Below are 22,768 nucleotides of genomic sequence, written 5' to 3' on the forward strand. Positions count from 1 at the left end.
CAGTTAATATAAAATGTTACTCTTTCCTTCCTTTATCACCAATGTATAGAATAGGGGGAAAGACTGAATTCCTATTAAAATGACAAGGAAACATCCTAAACATTCAAACAGATTTTCAAACCAGATCGTCATCCTCCCATTTCACTCCCATCTATAGTCCTCTTTACCTCCACTAGAGGGGACAACTTCGGTAAATACATGCACACTTCAATGAATGAATAAATGCAAAAGCAAACAGAGAAACAACAACAACCACAGCAGCACCAAAGAAAATTAAATTAATGAGAAGTCTTTAAAAGAAAGCATACGTACATCTTCCTCAAGTTCGGCAACTTCTTAAACATCCCTGCAGCCTCCAGGACGGCAATCTCATTGTCGTTTAACCTCCTGCAGAGAGAAAGATAGAGGGAGGGAGTTACACATTTATTCTTTCATGAAACTAACTGCTTTGAAGTCAACACACAAGTGAGGGAGGAATGACCGCATGAAGGTTAAGAGGCCTTTAGTGACTGTTGAAGTATGATGCAGCACAAACCCAGGAGGAGGCGAGCAGGGAAACATAATTTAACATATCGGAGAAAAAGAAAAGGAAGAGAAGAAAAAAACAAGAGAGGAGAAGAGAAGAGAAGAGCAATGAATCTTTTCTATGCGGTCATCAATACCCACACTGCCCTAAGCCAAGGGAAAACAGTTTGAGAGATAGTAAGCTAGACATCTGCTTTATAGAGGTAATTTGTACTAAAAGGGTGCTGCTAAAAGGATGCTCTTTGTGTATGTGTGTGTGTGTGTGTGTGTGTGTGTGTGTGTGTGTGTGTGTGTGTGAAAGAGCTAGAGTGAGAGAAATTGAGGAAAGAAAGTGAAAGTTCAGCTGGAGGGGACACTTTCTAATGAGATACAGGGGGATCTAAAAGATGGATCAACCTGGATGAAACCAAACCAAAATAACATACTGCAAAATCCGAAGTTTGGCAACAGCAGGAAAATTACGCCGTTTTTACTGCTTTGTTGATTTGCATATTTGAACGGAGAGAGTGTAGATTAAACATTTCTAATCTCTTTACCTTCCAGAGCCCAGCTGCATAAAACAACTTGGGCTAAGATTCCCCTTACATTTTCACCACAGGTTGAAGAAAACAGTACAAAAATCATTGTAAGTTTTCCTAGGTTTTCCTTAGGATCTGTAACGGGAAAGCCCTTTAATTTCTAAGCCCTTAGCTATTTCCTAAAAACAATGTATAGACTCATATCAACACCCCTTTCATATATCACTTATGATCCACTATAGAAGGGTTCTGTGGTCAAAATGCTTTAACACCTCAAAACATTAGTATTTGAGACCCCTTGTCCTTACTACTCAACAATCAACTTGGACAAATCCTAATGATTGTCCCTTTAAGTATATCCTTATGCACTGTAAGACAGTCCTTACTGACTATTTTCCTCAGAAAACAGTCCCTTAAAAGTAAAAAGAAAAATGTGGAACATAAGACAATGGCTGAATTTATGGCGACTGAAGAGGGGGAGGAACATTTTTAAGGACAGAGAAACCCCACTGGACGCTATGAGCGATGCTAGAAACGCGCTACAGAGTAGATTTGATGCTAGCAGTAGCAGCTTTGTAGTTAGCTAGCCACATGTTAACATAACTTTGTCTCATATAAAAGTGTTTTATTGAAACTCACCAGTTTTTGTCAACTTGTGTCAAAGTGTGGCTATCCCCTTTCTTGCTGCTAACAGAAATATGTTCACATTTCTTCATTTCTTCATATATGGTTCGTTTCACAGTAGACTTTGTCAGCTACATCTTGACTCCTTGTCTCCTGCTTATGTTCATTTTTTATAGCTGGGTAGAATTTACTTTGGATTATTTGCTTGTTCTTTAATATTCTTCAAAGAGAACAACTTTCTCATCTTCTTTTTCTTTTTGTTCTTTCTTTGTTTTCTATTTTGGAGACGCTAGCTGACGCAGGTTAACAAAGTGTGTTAGATAAGCTAGCTTACAAGTGACAGTACTGCTTGTCTCATAACATGATGACAAGACACATGAGGACATCATCTTGGGCTTTGGGAAACAATTATCAACATTTTTCAAAATTTTGAGCTAGTTCTAAAGTTTGGGGCAACAAACTTTCAAGTTAAACCATGATTTAATCTGATATAAAAGTTAATCCTTGTTGGAACAACCCAGCATTAGTCATGGAGACTTCCCAGCAGCCTCTGTGCAATGCTCTTAACTGACCCTGTTAGCTTAGGGTAATATTTTACTTAAGGGACAAACTTAGGTTTGAAATTTAAGATGGTTAAATCTAAGCGGGCACGGAGCCCTCATTAATACCCCAGAATGTACAGTACGTTTTATTGAGCGCAAATAATTCTCTTAAGACTGATTCTTTCATACTTATTGAACACTCTCAAGGCCATGTCAAGGATTTTTGTGGCTTGTGGGAAGAATCACAAAGAAAGACAGAAAGATAGACAAGAAAGAAAAAGAGCAGAAAATATATAAGCCTTCAGCTCAGCCACAACCTCCTCTGATTTCCCCTGATAAGGCAGGTTACACGGGGCACAGCTGTGTGTGTTTGTGTGTGTGTGCATGTTTGTGGCCCCACTGGTTGGCTGTGTTCTTAAGGAAAAGGCAAGAGAAAGAGAGAGGGGTGTCAGAAATGGTAGAAACTTTGATTTGCCCTCTAACCAACCATAAAGGACAGGGTTTGTATTTTTGACATGAAGCACCCGGGGAATAGATAGAGAGTAAAAAGGGGGAGGAATGGAGGATACGAGGGTTCACAGACAGAAACAGAACCACGGAGAGAGAGAGGGGGGAAGTGGGGGCTAATGGTCTGTGGGATACTGACATTATTAGTTATCTAAAGTGGCAGACATGGTTGAATTCACCATTATACAACTAACCTCCGTAAGTAATACTGTGGCAGCCATCCTGCAGCTATTCTCCATTAGTACTACAGTGATAGCCATGGAAGGAGCACTCCATCCTTCACGTACTGCCTAAAGCTGCCAGTGATTCTGCATTATTAGGCAAAACTTTGCCTCCGGACGGATTCCTATTTCCTGTGTGAAAATATTAGCTTATTGAATATTCGATAAAGTGCCAGGTGCTGAAAGTAAAATGGGCCAGGCTGTTTTTTTTTTTTTTTTTTGTTTTTTTTTGCTGCAACACACACTGTCACAGTTTTGAAGAACAGTTTTCAAGACTTCAGCCATTTCTTTTTTAAATCACATTGTAGAATTTGTTTTCTGTAGTTCAAATGAATTATAAACAGTTCTGTGCATAATTTTTCACCATCCTCATACATGCTTACATGCGGGATGGGTGGTGGGAGTTTCACAGAATAGTTGACCAGTCGACTATCAAAGCCACCAGTCGACACTGTGCATCATTTAAGACCGATCATTCATCTGTGGTCAGCAAGGTTAAATAAACAGAACTTAAGATATTTAGGTAAGGAAAGACTCCCGTCATTCTTTGAAGAAAGCAGTTGAGTTGTTGTATCTCCAGCTCAGACAATCTTGCTGCGGTTTATTTCAATCAGATTGTGGCTCATTTGTCTCTCAAGAGCCAATTGAGGACTGAATCTGCCCCTAGGTAGGCCCTGCATACATTAGTTAACCTTTTACTCGTTGTATTTGAGACCTTTTTTGGATTGATCATTGTTATTGGGTGAAAAAAGCATGATATATCCATATTTTCCAATCATACTTTCTTTTTTTTTGGGGGGGGGGGGGGGGGGTTTAAAACCAAAGCAATATGTGAGGGTCCTGAAAAAATTGAGTTTGTTACCTGTATTTTTCTGACATTTAAAGAAGCAACAAACTTTGCAAACTGTGCCTGCAGTTGACTTGTGGCTGACAATTATCAGCTAGAAAACACAACAGGAGCACAGCGTTTTACCTTACCTAGTAGTCAATTTATCACAGACAACCATTTTACTAATGGTTCTCTAAGGCTATACTTATTAGGCTGCTCTTAGAAAATATGTGCACCTTTGCTCCAAGGTTTAGGTAAAAAAAAGGTGTGAAAAAACATCAAGAGAACTGTGTACCTGAGAGGAAACCAGGAAATGAGAAACACTCAGGAAAAGTATGGCTATTTCCTGTGACAAGTCAACTACTTTTTGGGAGGAGTTGATGTCTAATAAAATGCACACTGCATCTCATACAACAGTAAAAACGTTGTATTTCCCCCTTTTTTTAAGACCGTACTTTTACGCTTTACTGCAGTATATTTTTAAGCCAGTTTTGAGTGTGTTTGTGTGTCTTTGTGATGATGATACAATATGACGGAGCAAAACGTAGAACAAGAGGCAGCTTCCAGTGACAATCCCTGGCCACATCTGGCCACACAAATCGTAACTGCTTTTAAAAACTCCTCTTCTAATCTCAGCAAGTGAATAAAAATAAATTTCACATACTGCGGGTGAATATGCAGTTAGCTAGCTAATGTTGGCTGTGTTCATTTTTCATGTGCAACGTTAATTTTTGATGTTTGCTGGCATAAAACACAAAATGTTTCTGCTGCTAGGGGTCTCTCTCATATAACAAAAGACAGAGTTTGATCATATTGTGAAGAAGTGTGGTATCATGAGACTTTTACTTTTAGTCACATTTCTTACTCTCAGAAATGTCCAACGTCTCCATTCTCCGTTTTCCGGGAAATCACAGCAGCTAACAACTAGGCTTGCAGGTAAAGCATCATTACCTTGAATAAATGTGTGTTTGAGCATTATTAGAATATAATAAAGAATATAATATATAACATATATCTAGCATTTTACTGTACTTTTACTTGAGTACAGATTTTTATTACTCTACATACCACTGCTAGCATGTTTATTTTTCGGTTACTTTTACAGATTCTGTCACTTTTTAACCCTCGTCACAATCAGGTTATTATATTCTTGTTGCGTGTTATCTGTGATTCCCTTTCCATTTTCTGGTAGGAAAAATGAATGATCCATGGGACTGCTCAGTATTCTAGTGTGAGACCCTTTGCCAGACATGATGATGGTTCCTTTGGGACTTAGAGGGAGATGGAAAAGACTGTTGAAATGCATTTTGGTCTGGGAGTTAGAAATGAAAAGTGAAAACGTTCATGACACTGCTCTGAGAGAGGCAGAGAGACAGACAGAAAAAGGCAGGCATGTGCATCGCGTGCATTGCATCTGTGTGTTTGCAAATGCCTTTGCAATATATGCAAGCCATGATTGCATGTACATTTTTACGTGTATGGGTGTGTGTTTTGGTGCTTGCATGTGCATGAGAATGTGAAAAACTTCTCGACAGCTCTGTGGCATGTTAAAGGATGTGTGGTGGTTTACAGTTTCAGGTTCAAGCCGTCTAACACATGGCCTTCAACCTGATATTTCAGCATGTGTTGCATATAATAAATGTGTACATATGTGAAAAGGAAACTGACTTACAGGTCTGTGGTGTGTTCAGGGATGTGTGGAGGTATACGGGTCAGTTTGAGATTGGAGCAGTCGACCACGGTGCCTTCACAGCGACATTTCTCCGGACACACGAGATCCTGGAAACACTCCCCACTGAGACGACTACGATAGTCCTCCTGACCTGCAGAGGAGAGAGGGAGGGAGGACAGACAAAAAGGGTGGACAGCAGGTGGAAAAGGAAGGGAAGAAGAAAAGCCAGATAAATTAAGTCAGCAGAGGGAGTGGGAGACAGAAAGTAAGAGGGAAAATGATGGAGGAGAAGACAGCAAGACAAAGAGAAAGAAAGACAGAAAGTTCTAAATGTTAGAAAATAAAAATATTGTCCCACTTACATATTGCCAGACTCAAATAAGTTTCTTTCTATATCTTTAAATAACAGTCATCATATTACACCATATACAACCAACAGAAAAAAAGAGCATATGCATATTCAGATGTAGCTATGTTGAAGGTCTGCAACACCTTCTATTAAGGTGCTTGTAAGCATTAGATAGTGGTAATAAGACCCTTACAAGAAGCTTATAACAACATCACAACGCTCACAGAAAATTAGCCTATTAGCCATTTATGCACTTAAACAAAACGTGTTAATAGTTTATAGTCTACAATGAAATCCTTATGAATTTATCATATTTTTCATTATAGTGTTAGAAATACATTTACTGAATTTAAGTAACTTACTAATAATGCATAATCATGCATAATAAAGGATTTATTAACCTTAAGTATTGCTTAACAGTGTTTAGACTGCTTAAGAGCGTTAATTAAACCCTTTTGGTTTCTTTTTTTTATAATGACAACTTACCTTTAATGTCATTGTTAAGCCTTTTCTATGATTTTGTTTTTACATTATTAAAAAAATATTTTATTATGCGGTTATAAACTGTTGGAACTACCTGATCTAAAGTGTGAATGCTTATTAAAGTTATAAATCATTTATTAGGCACTTCTTTCAGAATGACGGTTTAACAATGACATTATAGGTAAGTTAGTTAAACTCAATAAATTTCTTTGCAATGCTATTATAAAAAATGAGATGATCATAAGGCTTTTTATTATTATTCTTAAGTAGTCTATAAACTGATAACGAGTTTCTTGTAAGCACTTAGAAATGTCTTATAATCTAACAATAAATATGTTTGATGTTATTATTAACACTTATATAGTCTTAGTAACACATGTTAATGTTAATATGCATCTTATAAAGGCCTCATGACCTATTAAATAACATTTATTACAAGCACCTAAATATAAAGTTTAACCCAAAAGTCTTGCTTCCACTGACAGATTTCCAATATCTGTCTGAACTGTTTCTCATTGGCGTTTAATTGTTTGGAAAATCCTACTTTTCTTTCTTTTTAATCTCAGCTGTCAAATGCTGTAAAACATAATTAGCCAGCCGGCCATGAATGAACTGTATCTACGTCATCGATTAAACAAAACAGGCTCCATCCTGCTGCAGTGTGGCAATGTGCAGCAGGCACGGGGCTGAAGCAGGGAGGGGTGATTCTGCATGGCCAGTACCACTGTAAATCAAATTAACAAACAGATATATTGTGGTTTTATGAAATGATTTTGTAGATAAATGTGGTTTAACCCTGGATGTTTTCGTTTAACAAGGTGAGCCAGAGACCACTTCTGTTATTTAGATATAATGTGAGCAGATATTATTTATGACCGCTAGCGCCCGTGGAGTAGACCTGGTTAACATCATGCTGCACTTGTATTCATGCACCACATATACTCTTTATAGTTCTCACGGTTATCATTACTGCTTTCTCTTCCTCTAATTCTCTCCACCCTTGTTGGTCTATCTGTTCTCTGTCAATGGAACCTTTTCTGTTTTCAGACTGATCTTATATTGGCACTATCTGTTCTTTCATTCTTTGTCTTCTGGCACACACCTTTTATGGCTCATATGTTTTCTACTTGTCATTGTTAAAGAACTAAGACCACCTACAGGTATGGAGGGGTAATCTGCAGCAAACTCAGTAAATGATCACTGCTCTGTGAATGGTGCCTATCTGCTGGGAGAATTGGCTGGTTAGCTCCTTTCAGCGGCAGAATATTTTAAGATGATATCTCTGGCTGTTGGTTGTCAAGTTGACAGGAAGGAAAGCGAGAAAGAGAACAAAGAGTTGCAGGTGGGAAGGTTTCTATTACTAAAGGAAAGAAGTAAAGATTGATGGCACTAGTATAACACTATTAGCTTAGGGTTTTTTCTTTAAAGTTCCTCAGTATGAGCAGAAAAGGGTGAAACGGTCTGCGCTGTCATTGGACAGTGGAGGCAGGTGCACAGGTGTGACCAGACCGTGGGTGGGATTGTGAGCATAAGCTGCAGGAGTTAGCAACAGCTGTCCACAATATTATACATTATACAGCTTCTTATCAAACACTTAATTGACCCTTCCTAAGTCCCGCCCCGTTTACTTTGTGCTCCAATAACAAATGAGAAAGCATGGTCAACTTTCTCCTGTCCTGTTTCTTGTACTTAGATATGCTATGTGCAAGGCTGTCTAATTTGAAAACATTTTTATGATGGTAAAAAAAAAGTTACATATTCACATCTTAGGTTAGCTAATGTTAGTAAAACACCACCTAACCAGCTAGCTAAAGTACATCAGTCATTAGCTAGCAAGTTACATCTGATAGCTAATGTTAGACAAAAGCTCAGAGGGAGCACCTAACCCAGAATGTCGGTATTGGGTGATAATTAACACGAATGAGAGCAGGGGATGCTAACCCAGACACTGAGTTCAGTGATGCCTGCCCTTGTCTCTTCTCTGCTCTGCTGTGTGTGTGTGTGTGTGTGTGTGTGTGTGTGTGTGTGTGTGTGTGTGTGTGTGTGTGTGTGTGTGTGTGTGTGGAGCCTATTAATGCAAGCACACAGGGCAGAGGACAGAAAGGTGGAGAGAGACAAATTGCAACGGTAAATGAAATTAAAATGCAGTAAAGACCAGACTTAGGCCATATCATACCTTCATACCCTCCTGTCATTTTACCGGGGCATAATGTACTATGACATATTTGTGTAAAACTTATGCAAAAAGGCTCAACTTGACTCACAGGGCGTTTTTTTTTTGTTTTTTTTCCTTCTCTAGTTAGTCGTGTAACTTTATCTCCTAGATGCCATGTTTCTCAGCTTAGAGACTGACCCCTGGTGGCGTGTGCGACACACTACAATACAGCATCTCCCTTTCTGTTAAATAGTAAAATAATTTTTATGAGGGTACTGAAAATCATACCATTGGGATTGTTAATCTCCTGGTATACCATAATACGTTTAGACTGAAAATTTGTTACTACATTTAAACAAGGATTTCTCTTTTTGTGGTTTAGGGAAACCATGTTAACGGTGCTACTGAACTAAAATTTATGCTAGCAGTTGAGTCTACATGGTGGATATTTCTGAATGGTTTAAATGATTTATTTTTATCACTGACTGTATGTATATATTATATTTTATATTAGATTAATTATCTATAACTCATTGATGTCCATTTATTTCAACCACAGTTATAGTCCCATGTATCAGAAGCCCTACACATAAATGCAAACAAACAGAAGTAAAGTATTTAGCCCTTAATTTTTTTTTTTTTGCTCCAAGGCGTGTGATTGGCTGGGAGAGGCAGGTGGGTGTGTGCTCGGCGGTCCCTGGCGCTTGACGGAACCATGTGATGTCACAGTAGGCGGGGCCACATGGTTAGATCAAGCACAAGAGACAGCTGCACGAATCAATCAGAATGCAGGTCCACACAGGAGGAAGGTGGGGCAACAGAGAGCTGCACCAATCAGTCAGGGGGCAGGGTCCATACAGGAGAGGAGAGGCAACAGACAGCTGCAGATCCACACAGAACTGGCCACCAATAGCGAAAAATGTCCACACAGGTCCAGAGAGGAAGAGGAGATGCAAGGAGAGGCATGGGACTGCAGACAGGAAGGGCTGAAGCAAAGAGGACCGCCAGAACCAGCTTTAGGAGCATTTGTAATCTAGTTATCTTGTTCAGCTCCATGGGCAGAGCACTAACATCAAGGGTTTGCTTACCACTGAGACCTGCCATGCTAAAAATGTACCACATGTGCTCATGGTACTGCAAAGCACTTTGGATAAAAGCCTCCACCATTAATAGTATTGGTTATGCTATTTATTGTGTGCCCAGTTTAGGCTGGAACACACCACTTTAGAGAAGAGGACGGGTGAAATTCACCAAATAGTCAGCCTACTGTAACAGGCATGTTTCTTTAAGGACACTGATATATTTTCAAATATTCTGTGTGCTTTTCTGTTTCATAATTATAGGCCTGCTGTAATATTTTTTTCTTGAGGTTTCAGGGAGCTTGTTACAGCAAGTTCCTATCTTTAGGATATAGGAAGAGTCTAAGATAGGACTTTTTTTTCTCAATTTGGTATTACAGAAGCACATCCTAATTAACTATAGGAATCCAACATTATCATTCCTAAATACTACCTCCAACATTGCTTATCAGCTTTTATGTGTGTTACTCAGAAACTGGCACTATTTTTCTTATCTCACAGAGCTAAACAACTTTGTTGTCATTTATAGTAAAATATGCACTGAAATATACAACATACAAAACATACAAAAAAAAACAAAAAAAAAACAAAGAGCAAAAACAACAGTGGGCACCTAACTTCAAGGCAGATGAGTTAGTAACATGATGGTGACATCTTTAGAGAAATCCAAAAATGTTCTTTTTGGGAAATTTCCAATAACATTAATTTGGGAGATAAAAGGAAGAGAATGGGCTAAGATAGCAGGCAATGTATCTGCCATCCATTTTATAAAAGCAATTTAAAAAACAGCCATATAGATTAAACATTATTGTTGGCTACTATTAGCTAACAATAACGTTAGCTACTGTTTGCTAATAGTAACATTAGCTACCATTATCAGCTAACACTACCCTACTGTTAGAGAACGCTACCGACTGTTACCTAACACAACTCTTAACACTACAGTTAGCTACTGTTAGGGAACGCTATGGCTAGCTAGTTAGTTAGTAAGTTAGCTACTACTACATTTGGAAAAATGATAGTTAGGACAGCTTAACACTTATCCCAAAGTTAGGAGAGTTTTAAGTTGAGATGTATAGGTTATCTTAAGTTAGGAAAGGTTTGGGACTGTTCATTTGTGGTTTTTTTTCTAAATCAGGTCCTAATTATATATTATTATATATATATATATTATAATTACTATGGTTACCAAACAGTTCTGGATCTGCATTTTAGGAGGTTTCTGTAAAATAGCTCCTAAGACAGCAAAACATCTTCAATAGAAGGTGACTACTTGATAACACCACTAAAACACTGTGTTACTTCGTGTTGCTCACTGTTAAACCAACACAGAAGTTTTCCCCTTATCCTATCTTAAATTGGCTAATGTTAGCAAAACAGTAGCTAACTAGCTAGTTTATGTTTGTAAAACATAGCTAACAAGCAAGCTAATAATTGATTTATATACGGTAGCTTGTTAGCTTGCATTTTTCTAACTCTGGCTAACGTTAGATGTGACTATATGTTGCTTTCCCAGGTCCCCCAGCAACATCTTTGGTTTTCTTTTCAACATAGACGAGCCTAGCACATACCATGGGTACAGAAAACAGGAGAGGGGTAAGTTGACCGAAGTATCAAGACTGTTTTTGGAACACAGACTGAAAAAGGGTAAGAATTAGAAAGAGTCGATTCAGTCTGATATTAGGCTACTGCTGCTGCTCATCAAAGATAATTAGCTAAAAGTAGCCAAAACTGCCTAAACTAATACGGTTGACAAAAGTCAATGCTGCATTGTAAACCAACTATTTTCTTTCCACCACAGTTGCACACTTGCACAATTCAAATAGTTTGTAAAATGTCTGTAGGGGGATTTGAAAAAAAAAAAAAAAAATCATTTTCCAGTGATCCATAAAAGGCATTATATTTAAGACAGAGTAAACAACATGAAGAGACACTGCAGAGAGGCACTGAGGATGTTGAGTGTGTACAGTCATACACACATACACAGACACACACTCATTCACACGCTCACACAAGTGGGCGATCACAGTCTATGGGCAGTCCCAGCTGAGTTGGTTATTGTGCTGTTGCAGTATACTGAATTGGTCTGTGTTGTAATTAGTGAGACCCATGGCTCATATCAAAGGAAATAACAGTAACACAACACTAGAGTACCACAGAGACAGATAGACACTTTGTGAATACTTGTGTCAATGTTCTAGTAAACTCATACGAGTTTCTAATTGCACACATAAACCAACATGTGTTCATTATAATGTTTTATCTGTGCATCCTGACATTTATTAACTTTCAGACGTGACTGCCTGCATGTTTGTCTGTGGGTGTTGTACTGTAGGTGTGTCTGTGTGAACTCATCTCCTACCTGTGCACCTGAACTTCTTGCCTTTAACCTGGCTGATGCGTTTGTTAGCCAGCCTTCTGGGGTGGCTGCAGCGGGCTCCACTGGTCTCAATGGGGTTGTCAAACAGGTAGTCTGCCAGCCACTTCAGGTGGCAGTCACACATAAAGGGATTCTGGGCCAGATGACTGAGACAGAGAGAGAGAGGAGACAGTTGCCTCAGTTATGATGTTTTTTAATATCGCTTAGCAACCTTTTCGTGACTCCCGTCATTGCTGACTGATAGAAAATATTCCGGATTCAACCAAAACTCATCAAAGCCTTTACATTACTGTTCGTGTGTGGTACAAAAAGGTGTGGGACTTAGTAAGGGTCACTTGATTATTGAAATGGTCGCAGATTCAATTTTGTGTTGATTGAATAATCAATTAATTGACTAATCACTGCAGCGCTAGTTAATATACCCGCTAGCGTAAAAATACTGTGTTAAAACTCCCAGTATGGGATCAATATGGCACTTACTGGGTTTATTTTACCCAGTACCAATGGTTAGAAAATCACCCAACAAAAGGGTTGTCTGATCCAGTAACTCAACAGCAATTTTAAAATAACACTCTGTCAAAACATCCCATTGTTACTAAGGTCAGTGCTGTATTGACTCCACACTGGGTCAATTTTCAGTGTGTGGGTCCATGAAAAAATCTTCGAAGTCAAGCTATACTTACAGAGTCTTGATGGAGCGCAGAGGGGCGAACAGTCCTTTGCTGATTGTTTGCAGTTTGTTGTCGTACAGCGACAGCAGGTTGAGGTTCTGCAGGTCTTGGAAGGTGTTGACTCTCAAACAGTTAATTTTGTTGGCGTTCAGCAGCCTGAAACACACGGAAGAACCATTCAGCATTTGTTATTTATCTGTGTTTGTTTTACTTATTTAGCTTTATTATCTCTGTGCACTGCAAAAACAAAAGATAAACACATGAACGGTTAATGAGATAATTTATTTTCCTCAGATGCATCTCCACTGCAAAACCACAACTTTTCTCCCCTGTCGTCTTCTTCTCCTCACTATTTCTTCCCCTGTCCGTCCCTATATCCTCTCCAACCCTCTCTACACAGTCATGATTATATTTTTTCTGGCCATGACACATAAATCTGAAAATTGCGGTTTTATATATTTTCACTTCTTCTTCTTCTGGAGCAGGAAGGGAATATGTACTATTGGGAGGGAGTGTAATATCTTGTTTTGATGGAAGAGACAGATGGTGAGGGGAAAAGGAAGAAAAGAAGGAGGGATGGAGATGGAATGGAGGAAATAATGGAGTGAGACAGTGAAGGGACAGGCAACAATTTAACTCGGAGTGACACAGATATACAATTAAGTGAAAGGGGGCTGACAGCTGAAATGGAGGAGCGAGAGAGAAAGGGAAATGAGAAATGTGATAGAGGGATTAGTTAAATGACAGGAAGGGTTTGCACCTCCACCCTTTCCTCCATCTGTCTGTCCTTTCATACCTGCTCTTCATTAGGTAATATAGCCAAGTTGACAGCTTTTTGCCTGTACTTTCTTTTTTTTTCTTTTATCACACAAACACTCCTTCTCCTTCTGTTGTTTTAGTTGAACTTAATTTTAAAGAACAATAATAAGACATAACAAGCTGTACTTAGAATCAAATTAGACAAAAACTAGAAATAATATGTTAATTATTAGACAGTATTAAACCATTTATTAGACCCTAATTTGGGTAATCAGGCACGTTATAACAGAACTGTACAGTAAACTAATGAGAAATCACATATTTGCTACTTGACACACACCTTGTTCAGCTGGTCCTGTGCAATTTGCAGTTTTGCCAAGTCCAGTTTTACTTCTTTAATCACATCATAATCACAAATAGTCACATTATCTGCCTACAGTATTACAATAAGTCTACAGCAGAGTCACCCATAGAGAAAATATTCCTTTACCTCTATAATGGTGGCTTTTACTTGGTAACTCTGATTCACATATTGTTTTTTAATGGGGAGGTAAAAAAACGTGATTTTCTAATAAGGGTCTAATAGCGGGATGTAATACACTTCAGTTTACAGTACGTTTGCTGTGATGTGTTCCAAATGACCCCCTAATAAAGTCGAATAAAGGTCTAACAGTGGGAAAACTGTAAACACTTCAGTTTACAGTTGTAATGTGCCCCAAATTACCCACTAAGATCATGTATTGCTCTTACAAAAGACGTTGTACTTGCATTTGATGATATGGCTTCTAATTGGTTTCAGAGTTACCTCAGGGACAGACAGCAGTGTGTGGCTATTGGAAACATTAAATCTGAATTTGTGCAAATAGCAAAAGGTGTCTCACAAGCTTTACTCCTGGGTCCCTTCTGTTTATCCTTTACATAGATGATATTACTTTGACTGTGACTGGGTGCAATAGTCCTGTTTATGCAGATGACATAGTTTCGTATTGTACTGCAAATGATGCACACTTTGCTGTTAATTCCCTCTGACACTGCATCTCTACAAGTTGCACTTAATAATCATAAAATATTTCTGACTAAATTGATGTTGTTCATCAGAATTAAAAATATGACATATAAAACTATGACAACCTCATCATCTCCACCAGCAATGGTATAAATATTAAAAGAGTGACAGAATATAAGTGTCTTACTATTTGGATAGATGAAAAGTTAACTTTTAAATCAAAGCTGGTGACTGCCCTATGGAATAAAATTGGTTCCTTTTCCCCTGCATTGTAGAAAGATGCCTATTAAGGAACTTTTTTAAATCAGTATTTTACAATGATGATATCTTATACATCCCTCAGCTATGACTCTTAAGCCCTCTGACTATCAAACTGCTTTAAGATTTATTAATGGAGATAATTATAATACCCATCACTGTGACCTGTATGCTGAGGTTAGTCTGGCCCTGTCTCTGTAAGGTGTGAAAGACACTGGGTTTTAGTTATGTATAAATCTCTTATTGGCCTTTTACCTCCTTACATCACTTCAATGCTTTCTTCTACTGTTGGCTCTGATCAAACTGAGAAAGTGGTAAAGTCATTGGATTACACTGCAGGTGCCGGCTACTCTTACTGAATCTGGAAAACCCAGTTTTTCATATTGTGCACCTGCAACATGGTGAAACATGCAGAATTTTAATTTAAAGCTTTCCTAATTTTTGTCTGTAGGGCAATTTAAATCTTTAATTGAATCACATTTTACTTTCGATATTCCGTTTTAGCTGATTCACACACCTTAAACTTTAAACCCTTTTATTTATTGTTAAAGTTTTATTGTAGCTTTTATTGTTTTTGACTTCTTATTGCCGCTTATGTAAGTTAATCACTGGTGTTTCTTTGTGTCTGAGCTTTTTTAAAAAAAATAGTTTTAATTGGCTACATACTAGATGAGGTCTCTACCTCAATTTATTTATTTAAAGAAAATCTAATAAGGGTCTAACAGTGGGAAATAATACACTTTAGTTTACAGTACAGCTCTGCTGTAATGTTTCCCAAATTACCCTCTAATTAAGTGTAATGAGTGTGTAATAAGGAAGGTATTATTTCCAGCTTTTGTCTTATGTGATACAAAGTATGGTTGTTACATCTTATTAGCCTACTGTAAAATAAAGTGCGACCATCTTTTCTTTCATTCTGTGTTTCTTTGTCCCTCTCTCACTCCACTATTTTCCACCTTTCTTTATTGTCTGACGGGTGACTAAGTCAGTGCTTGTTGCAGCAGCTCGGCCTAATCTTCTCAAGTCATCCTAACGAGTGCCTGTACCGTCATAACCCACTTCTACATGGACACACGCGCACTAACAGGCAGACACACGCACACACATGCTGCTCTGCGACATATTCACGCCTCATTAGGCAGCTCACGGGGGAACTAATTACTTGAAACTGCACCAGTAAAACAAAGCAGCGCTGACAATATAAACAGCAGACCGGTAGCTATACCAAGCAATAAACACATCTTTGTCATCGCAGGCTGACATGCTCCTTGATTCACCTGTGAAAGTTTATATATAATCTATAATTATCGCACAAGAAGGGAGAATGACGGCGTCTCAAAATTTCCAGCAAACTGACAGACTTTTTTTTTTAGATTTTCCTCTGTCAGGGTTGAAATATCCGAAGACATATTCCCTCCCTACGTCTGCTGAGCAAGTGCTAACACCCGCAGGCACTGTCTTTGTGGGATTGACCAATGATGTGGCAAGACATGAATATTAACTAGTCATTCAGTACTTTATTTATTCACTGACTGAAGCCATCACAAATGCCCAGAAATAGTCATGGATTATCCTATTAAGGGAACAGAAGCATGTATAAACAAATATAAACCATTCACTGTTTAAGGTTTAATGACGGCAGCATCATGACAAGGTCTGAGAGAAATGTTTCTCCAATCAGGGAACGCTAAATGTTAATTGTGTCACATTACACATTAAAACACACAATTTCTTTTCTAATCATACCTGCATGTATATGTTTCTCTATATCTGTCCTCTTCCGTATGTCTTTCTTCCACCTCTCTGTCTCCATCCATTAATTTATCTATCCATCCATCCGCCCTCCCTCCCCCTTTCTTCCTCTCTGTGTCTCACTATGCACCATGCATCCCAATGATCCACCTAAGCCCGTAAAAGGTGTTTGTGGGTTAGATTCACTCATCCTCATTCTCTTTGCTTCGCTTCACTTTACGATGGAAAAGCCCAGAACATTAGCTGTTTCTGCAGTGGACTGCGGCATTTTGCAAGGACCATATGCCACATATAGTACTGATGTAGCCGTTATAGGAGACAGGATTTTTACTGCATGCTGAACCACTGCTGCAGCTTGAACCTGTGCCCATGAGAAATTATTCAGAATTAATAGTTTTCTCCTCCTAGTAGACACTAAACGTTAGAAGAACTATGGGAGATTACAGTTTTTATTACAGTGCACCAGTTTAGTCCATGTTGATCATTTAAGAAAGACTCACACACACAGTGCACGACAGATGGAGGGGTAATGCATGAAGAGGGGATTCTACTATAGCTGTGCCACTGTGCTGTGGTGATGATTAGCAAGATTTGCTCTTCCTCATAAAATTACCACCATACAGTACTTTATATTGAAGCAATAAGGGCCTATAACATTGGCCCTACTTGCGATCATGGCACCGTAGATACGACTTCCTGATGTTAAGTCACCAAATCATCTTAATCAGGGAAGATTAAGTACAACACTAAACACAAGTACAGCCAAACCTACTTATTATTATGATGCTCCAGTTGGAGCAATTATGATGGTAAGATTAGGGGACACTGCAGGTAAAGTCTGGCAGAGATACAGGCTAATATTTTTAAGCACTGGCCACAATGAGACTTCGTATCAAAAGGAAATCAACAATCTTGCAGAATGGTGCACAGAAAACAACCCAATGCTCGACGTCAGCAAAACCAAAGAGCTGAGTTGATTTGTGGAGAAAGGAGGCAAAGACGCACACCTCTGTCTACATTAGTGGAGCTGAGGTGGTGCGGTGAACAGTTTTAGCTTCACCCACAGAGTAACTTTTCGTGGCCACGGGCCATCGAGCGAGAGTTAAGGCTGAATCCAGCATGGCACATTTTGAAGGATGCTCATAACTTCTGACTCTTACTAGTACTTTTCCATTCCAGTTTTTCATGTTTTCCCAAACACTGGTTGAAAAACACAGCAGCTGTAACCCTTGCTGTTGAATCACCTGCAATAAGACCCTTTGCATGTGCAGGCTCTTCTTTATTTTACATTTCACATGCTCATTGGATTTTGCATTTTCTAAAAGAACGTGTAGCTGAACAAAATGCTATACGAGACTGTTGGAAATCCACACTTCCCCTTTCTTCCCCTTGTAGTTCACCCCACGTTTAATTGTGATATTCTTTTGTTTACTGAATAATGTATTTCATTGTTTTCTGGGGAGACCACACACATACACAGAGGTACACACATAACAATAGACTGCACAGACAGTACTTACAGTAGCTGCAGGGAAACCAGTCCATCAAACAATCCCTTGGGCAGCTCTGTGATCTTGTTGCCATATAAAACCCTGGACAGGACAGACAAAACAACATAATGTTAGTTACAGTGTACACAAGGCTGTCCTTACATAGTGAGACTTATGTGGTCTTAAGCTGGCTGTGAGCACACTTAAAGGCTCTGCAAGTTGTGGCGTCTTATGGTATTTTATCCTATTAAAGTGTACTTTTGGGACATTTTTATTTTAATTTTCTGGTCACTGGTATGAGGAACAGATTACAAAGAATAAGAAGGTGATACTTCAGGTCTTTTTCCAGGATACGAAGATGCTGTTTTGAAGAATTAAGCAGTATCCTTCACAGTCACCTTCTGCAGCCCTCTATCTTATTTAGTGCAGTCATGCTTTCATGTTCTTGTGGCAAATATGGTTTTGCACAAACATTTGTCTGTATGTCATGAAAATAACTGTGATATGAAGATGAAAACAGTGTATAAATCAAGAATTAATCATGCTTTAGATGCTGTCCTGTGAAAACCATCTCTGTCTCCAAGATTTCAGTTTTACATTAGCAAAGAAAAAAAAGTTCTCTTTACAGTTTTCGGGAAATGCATTTTTCAGGTAAATCAGAGGCAATTTAAGTTTAAAGTTAAGATGTGATGGAAATCATTCAACAAAAGAAAAAAGAGAAAACAAAAAATGATCGATAGATGGAAGACAGATTTTAACACAAATCATTAAAATTAATACTCTAAGCCAGATGATAAATTAAAAAACTATAAACTATGATACCTATATAATAACTATGATAAAAACTATTTTGTGGTCATGGATCTGTCTTTGCTATGTTGATTGTATGTTAATATGTGCTGTCAGACATATTTAATTTTTGAAGAAAAAAAAACATCAATAATTTGGGGGACACCCTGCAGTAACTCTGAGGACCCCTGAGGGGTCTCAGGCCCTCTGTTGAAGAACCATGCTCTCAGTCAAGATGTCCTTTGTTATTTCTTTTGCCCTTGACCAGCACATCTTCCATTAAATTCCACTAAAAATGTAGCTCCACTAAATATAACTGCTTGGCAAGAAAAAGACATCATGCTCACCGAGTTGGAAAAAATATTTTAGGGACAAGAACTGAGTAAGTGTTATAATCAAAGAGCCAAAATTGTCTCCAGCATGGCGCAATTGTTAATTTTTTTTTGTCAGATTATAAAAACATGCACAGCAGAGTCATTTTTCTCACTAAGCATAAGCACACCATTAGACCATTTATCTCTTCTGATTGTCAAAAACTAAAATAATATTTAAGATGTGCTTCCAGTTGCAGTTGCAACCATTTAATTCACTTGAGCAGTTTTATATTTTGCTACATCACGCCTCAGCTGGCCTTGACTGCAGGGGTCGTGCCTCTCAGTGACATTCTGGTTCAACTGACTTGCCTGTGTGTTGCGTGTGTGTGTTCGTTTTTTAACACCCAGTGGAGTTCACCTTGTCTGCTCCTTCTTGTCTGTCTGTCTGTCTCATTTTCATGCTCCAGATTGATTCAAATTAAACTGTCCTTCATGTTCTTATCGCATTCACCCTCAGTGATTACACACACGCCAGCAAACACAAAGACACACATACAGTACGCGCACGCACACACTGCAGCATTGTGGTCCAGTTGTCAACATCGACAGTGACAACATTTTTATTTGCTAAATGTCTGGAAATGCAATTACTTTCCTGTCTGGATGTGTGTGTGTGTGTGCGTTTGCATGTATGTGTGTCATACTTACAGTGAGGTGAGTGAGCGAAGGCCGCTGAAAGCATCGGCAGCAATGTCAGAAATCTGGTTCTTACTCAAATCACTGGGGAGAGAGACAGAGAGAGAGGAGATAAGTGCATTACTGTAATACACAGTAATGGGGTTCATGCTATGTGAATGTCCTAGAACTGTCTGACAAATGATCATGAGAGAATACATCAGCAGAGGTCAAGGCAAGGGGACAGGAGGAGGAAAAAAAGTAAGACCGGCTGAATATGTAAGTAAGTGAGATAGAGAGTGATGGACAGAGTGAGGGGAAGAAGAGAAGCGACAGCAGAGAGGGAGGGAGGAATAGGAAGTGGTGGCATGTTAAGTGCAGTTCATGTCATTCACCTCCACCGCTGTAAGATATATTATTTAACACTTCTGTGGAGGTTAAAACTCTATCTGTGTGTCTCTGCCTGTGAGCGCGTGTGTGGATGTGTGTGCGTGGTCGGGTGGGTGGGTGGATAACCTTACAACCTTGCACAAGTCTGCAAGTATGGCATTTTCAGGAATTTGCATGATAAGGACATTTTTCACCAATGAGCTTTATGTCTGTGGGTGTGTGTGAAAGAGACAAGAAGAGATGAACTGTGAGAGTGTGTGTGTGTGTGTGTGCAGGCTGATTTGGACTTCAGATGAGATATATACCCTTCTTTTTGACTACAGCACTATAACTCGCAATCTGAAAATATTATAGACATCAGTAACTGATTATAAGTCTGTTAATTTAAATTCTAGATTCAAACATTTTTCTGTTATTGAGTTAAATGCTTTATTTAAAAAAAAAATACAAGAAAGTGAAGATCCTGTCCATTTAAATCCATACTTTGTCAAAGTTGCTGCAGAATTTATTATTTCAATTCTTACTCTCTGTCTCAATTGCACAAATGCCAGACTGGAATCCAGTAAAAACCCACTTAATATATATATATATATCTGCATTTTATAACCTAGGTGGCGCAGAGTGTGCTCCAGAGCCAGTGAGTAGTTCACTCTGCTCCAGTTCAATCGCACAGATTCTCCCTTCATTTTACCCAGTAACTGGGAAGCAAGACAAACCTTGCTGTGTTTATTTGTGGGGATATTGAACATTTACTGCCACTAGACAACTTCACAGTGAAACTTTAATCCCTCTGCTCTGATCGCCAACACCTGTCTGCTCTGAGCGCCACGACCAGCACTCTTTTTTCCTTTCCCTTTCTTTGTCACACGCCGTATACACATTGTCGTGTTCATGCCACAATCGTATGCATTGTGTTGACGGAAAAATAGATCAGGAAAAACTTTGCTGGTCTGCTGGTGATGCTTTGGACAACTCATCTGCGATGGCTTGAATTCACATGAAACTATTACTCATTGTTATGCAAATGATACAGTTGTTGTAGCTGACTTAAACTAATGCATCCATGTGTCATTCCAGTAAAACAAGATCTTAAAGCTCTTACTGTGAGATAAGTCATGTTCATGCATATCAGTGCATGCTTGTATGCTTGCCAGCTTGTGTGAATGCATAGGCATACATGGTCATGAATGTGTGTGTGTTTGAGAGTGTGTTTGCAGACAGACTTACATCCTTTTGAGCTTCTTATAGGCAGAAAAGGCTCCTGCAGGGACACTTTTAATCAAGTTCTGCTCCAAACGACTGCAAGAGAGAGAGAAAGGAGGGAGTGAGAGAAGAGGAAATTAGATGATATTTAACAATCCCTTCAAAAAATCAAAAAGAACATTATCCTTACGACATACAATGAGAACATCTGCACACAACTTGAAAAACAGCATGTCATGCATAAGATTATAGTTAATTTTCTTTCCTTTCAGTGTTTAACTTCACCAAGGACGGAGATCATGAAGTCCTATACGCCCCACAACCTCAGCCAAGCACAAGTGCCCAAAAAGTTCAGAAGGTGACTGTTCCAATCAACATCTACACAATATTTCTGTGGGCTGGTCGGTGCTTTTGCAGCAGGGGCTGGTCAAGGTCACTCAGTGTGAAATGTTGGGTTGAATTTTGCAGCTCAGCGGTAATGAGCTTACATGGGACCAACCAAAACCTGGACTGCTGCTGACCACAGTTCCTGTTTGCTTAGTGAGACTCTGGCCAAAGTGTTCAGGAGCATGACAACCGGTTATATCAAACATGCTGTCACTCAACTGCAGTGAAATACAGGTTTTAGTGCACAGTTTGCACACGGGGCAATTGTTTTAACTGTAACTGGCAGCGGGACATTAACAATTTGCATTTTCCAATCATAATTTCTCATATTTTTCTATTTAAATCTTTCACAAATTTCTTTGATGGAGCCACAACGTTAGACTTTTATTTATGAACACATTAGATTCCTCAACATTTTCAGGCTAAGGGCCAAAGGGAATTTATTGCATCTCTTTCTCTGGAAGACTGCAGACTCATTACACCATACTGGTAGTATTACTCTATTATCATGTGGGGAGCCATCAGAACCAGGCACAAAGCCCACATTTGGGGAAATGTGCTGTAGTTTAGTTCCTGCTCTCCTGATGGTGTAAGCAATACATTCATCTCTGTAGCTCATGTATTCTTCTCGTGTCCTTGTTGCTGTGGTGAAAAGGTGGAAAGGAAGCAGGAAAGGAAAGGACTCAGAGGAGGAGATGAGGAGAGAATAAAAAAGTCATAGGCATGTAGCAGAAAATTGGAGAGAAAGAAAAGATGAAAAGGGAAAGGACAAAAGGTGAGAAGAGAAATCATAAAAAGGGAGTGGGGAATCAGGACAACAACCGAGGAATCAGAGGCCTGGAAAAGTGTGGACAACTGGGGAGAGGGGAGGAAAAATCAGAAAAGAGGAGGATGCGGTGAGGTCCCAAGGCCAGCCACAGGGTCAGCTGTCAGAATGATAAATGGGAACTAATCCACCCTTCTTCTTCCTCTCCTCCTCCTCTTCAGCCCCCACCCTGTCTTGCTCTTGACCTCCACTCTCATCCCTCTCTTTTCCTTTCTCTCCTCCTATCCCTTGACATCTATCTATCTATCTATCTATCTATCTATCTATCTATCTATCTATCTATCTATCTATCTTGTAAGTCACTTCACAGCCTAAAACAGCAAATATATTTGGACTCAAAGCCAAGTTTTGATCACATTTACTG

The 22,768-nt window shown here is 39.0% G+C and overlaps 1 protein-coding gene across 2 annotated transcripts in view; it reads right to left on the reverse strand.

Annotated features, from left to right (window-relative positions):
* The window catches only part of slit3 (slit homolog 3 (Drosophila)), a 361,584-nt gene that overhangs the window by 71,854 nt on the left and 266,962 nt on the right, over nt 1-22,768 (reverse strand). For both annotated transcript variants that reach the window (XM_084719660.1, XM_084719661.1), the window contains 7 exons: nt 21,216-21,287; nt 19,632-19,703; nt 17,851-17,922; nt 12,568-12,711; nt 11,867-12,030; nt 5,439-5,589; nt 313-387 (listed from right to left, as the gene is read on the reverse strand). In XM_084719660.1, coding sequence (XP_084575786.1) covers nt 313-387; nt 5,439-5,589; nt 11,867-12,030; nt 12,568-12,711; nt 17,851-17,922; nt 19,632-19,703; nt 21,216-21,287 — 750 coding nt within the window. The remainder of the gene's footprint in view (nt 1-312; nt 388-5,438; nt 5,590-11,866; nt 12,031-12,567; nt 12,712-17,850; nt 17,923-19,631; nt 19,704-21,215; nt 21,288-22,768) is intronic.

The sequence above is a fragment of the Lutjanus erythropterus genome, chromosome 5 (genome assembly GCF_056507025.1).
Source record: "Lutjanus erythropterus isolate fLutEry1 chromosome 5, fLutEry1.hap2, whole genome shotgun sequence".
NCBI classification, from domain to species: Eukaryota; Metazoa; Chordata; class Actinopteri; order Lutjaniformes; family Lutjanidae; genus Lutjanus; species Lutjanus erythropterus.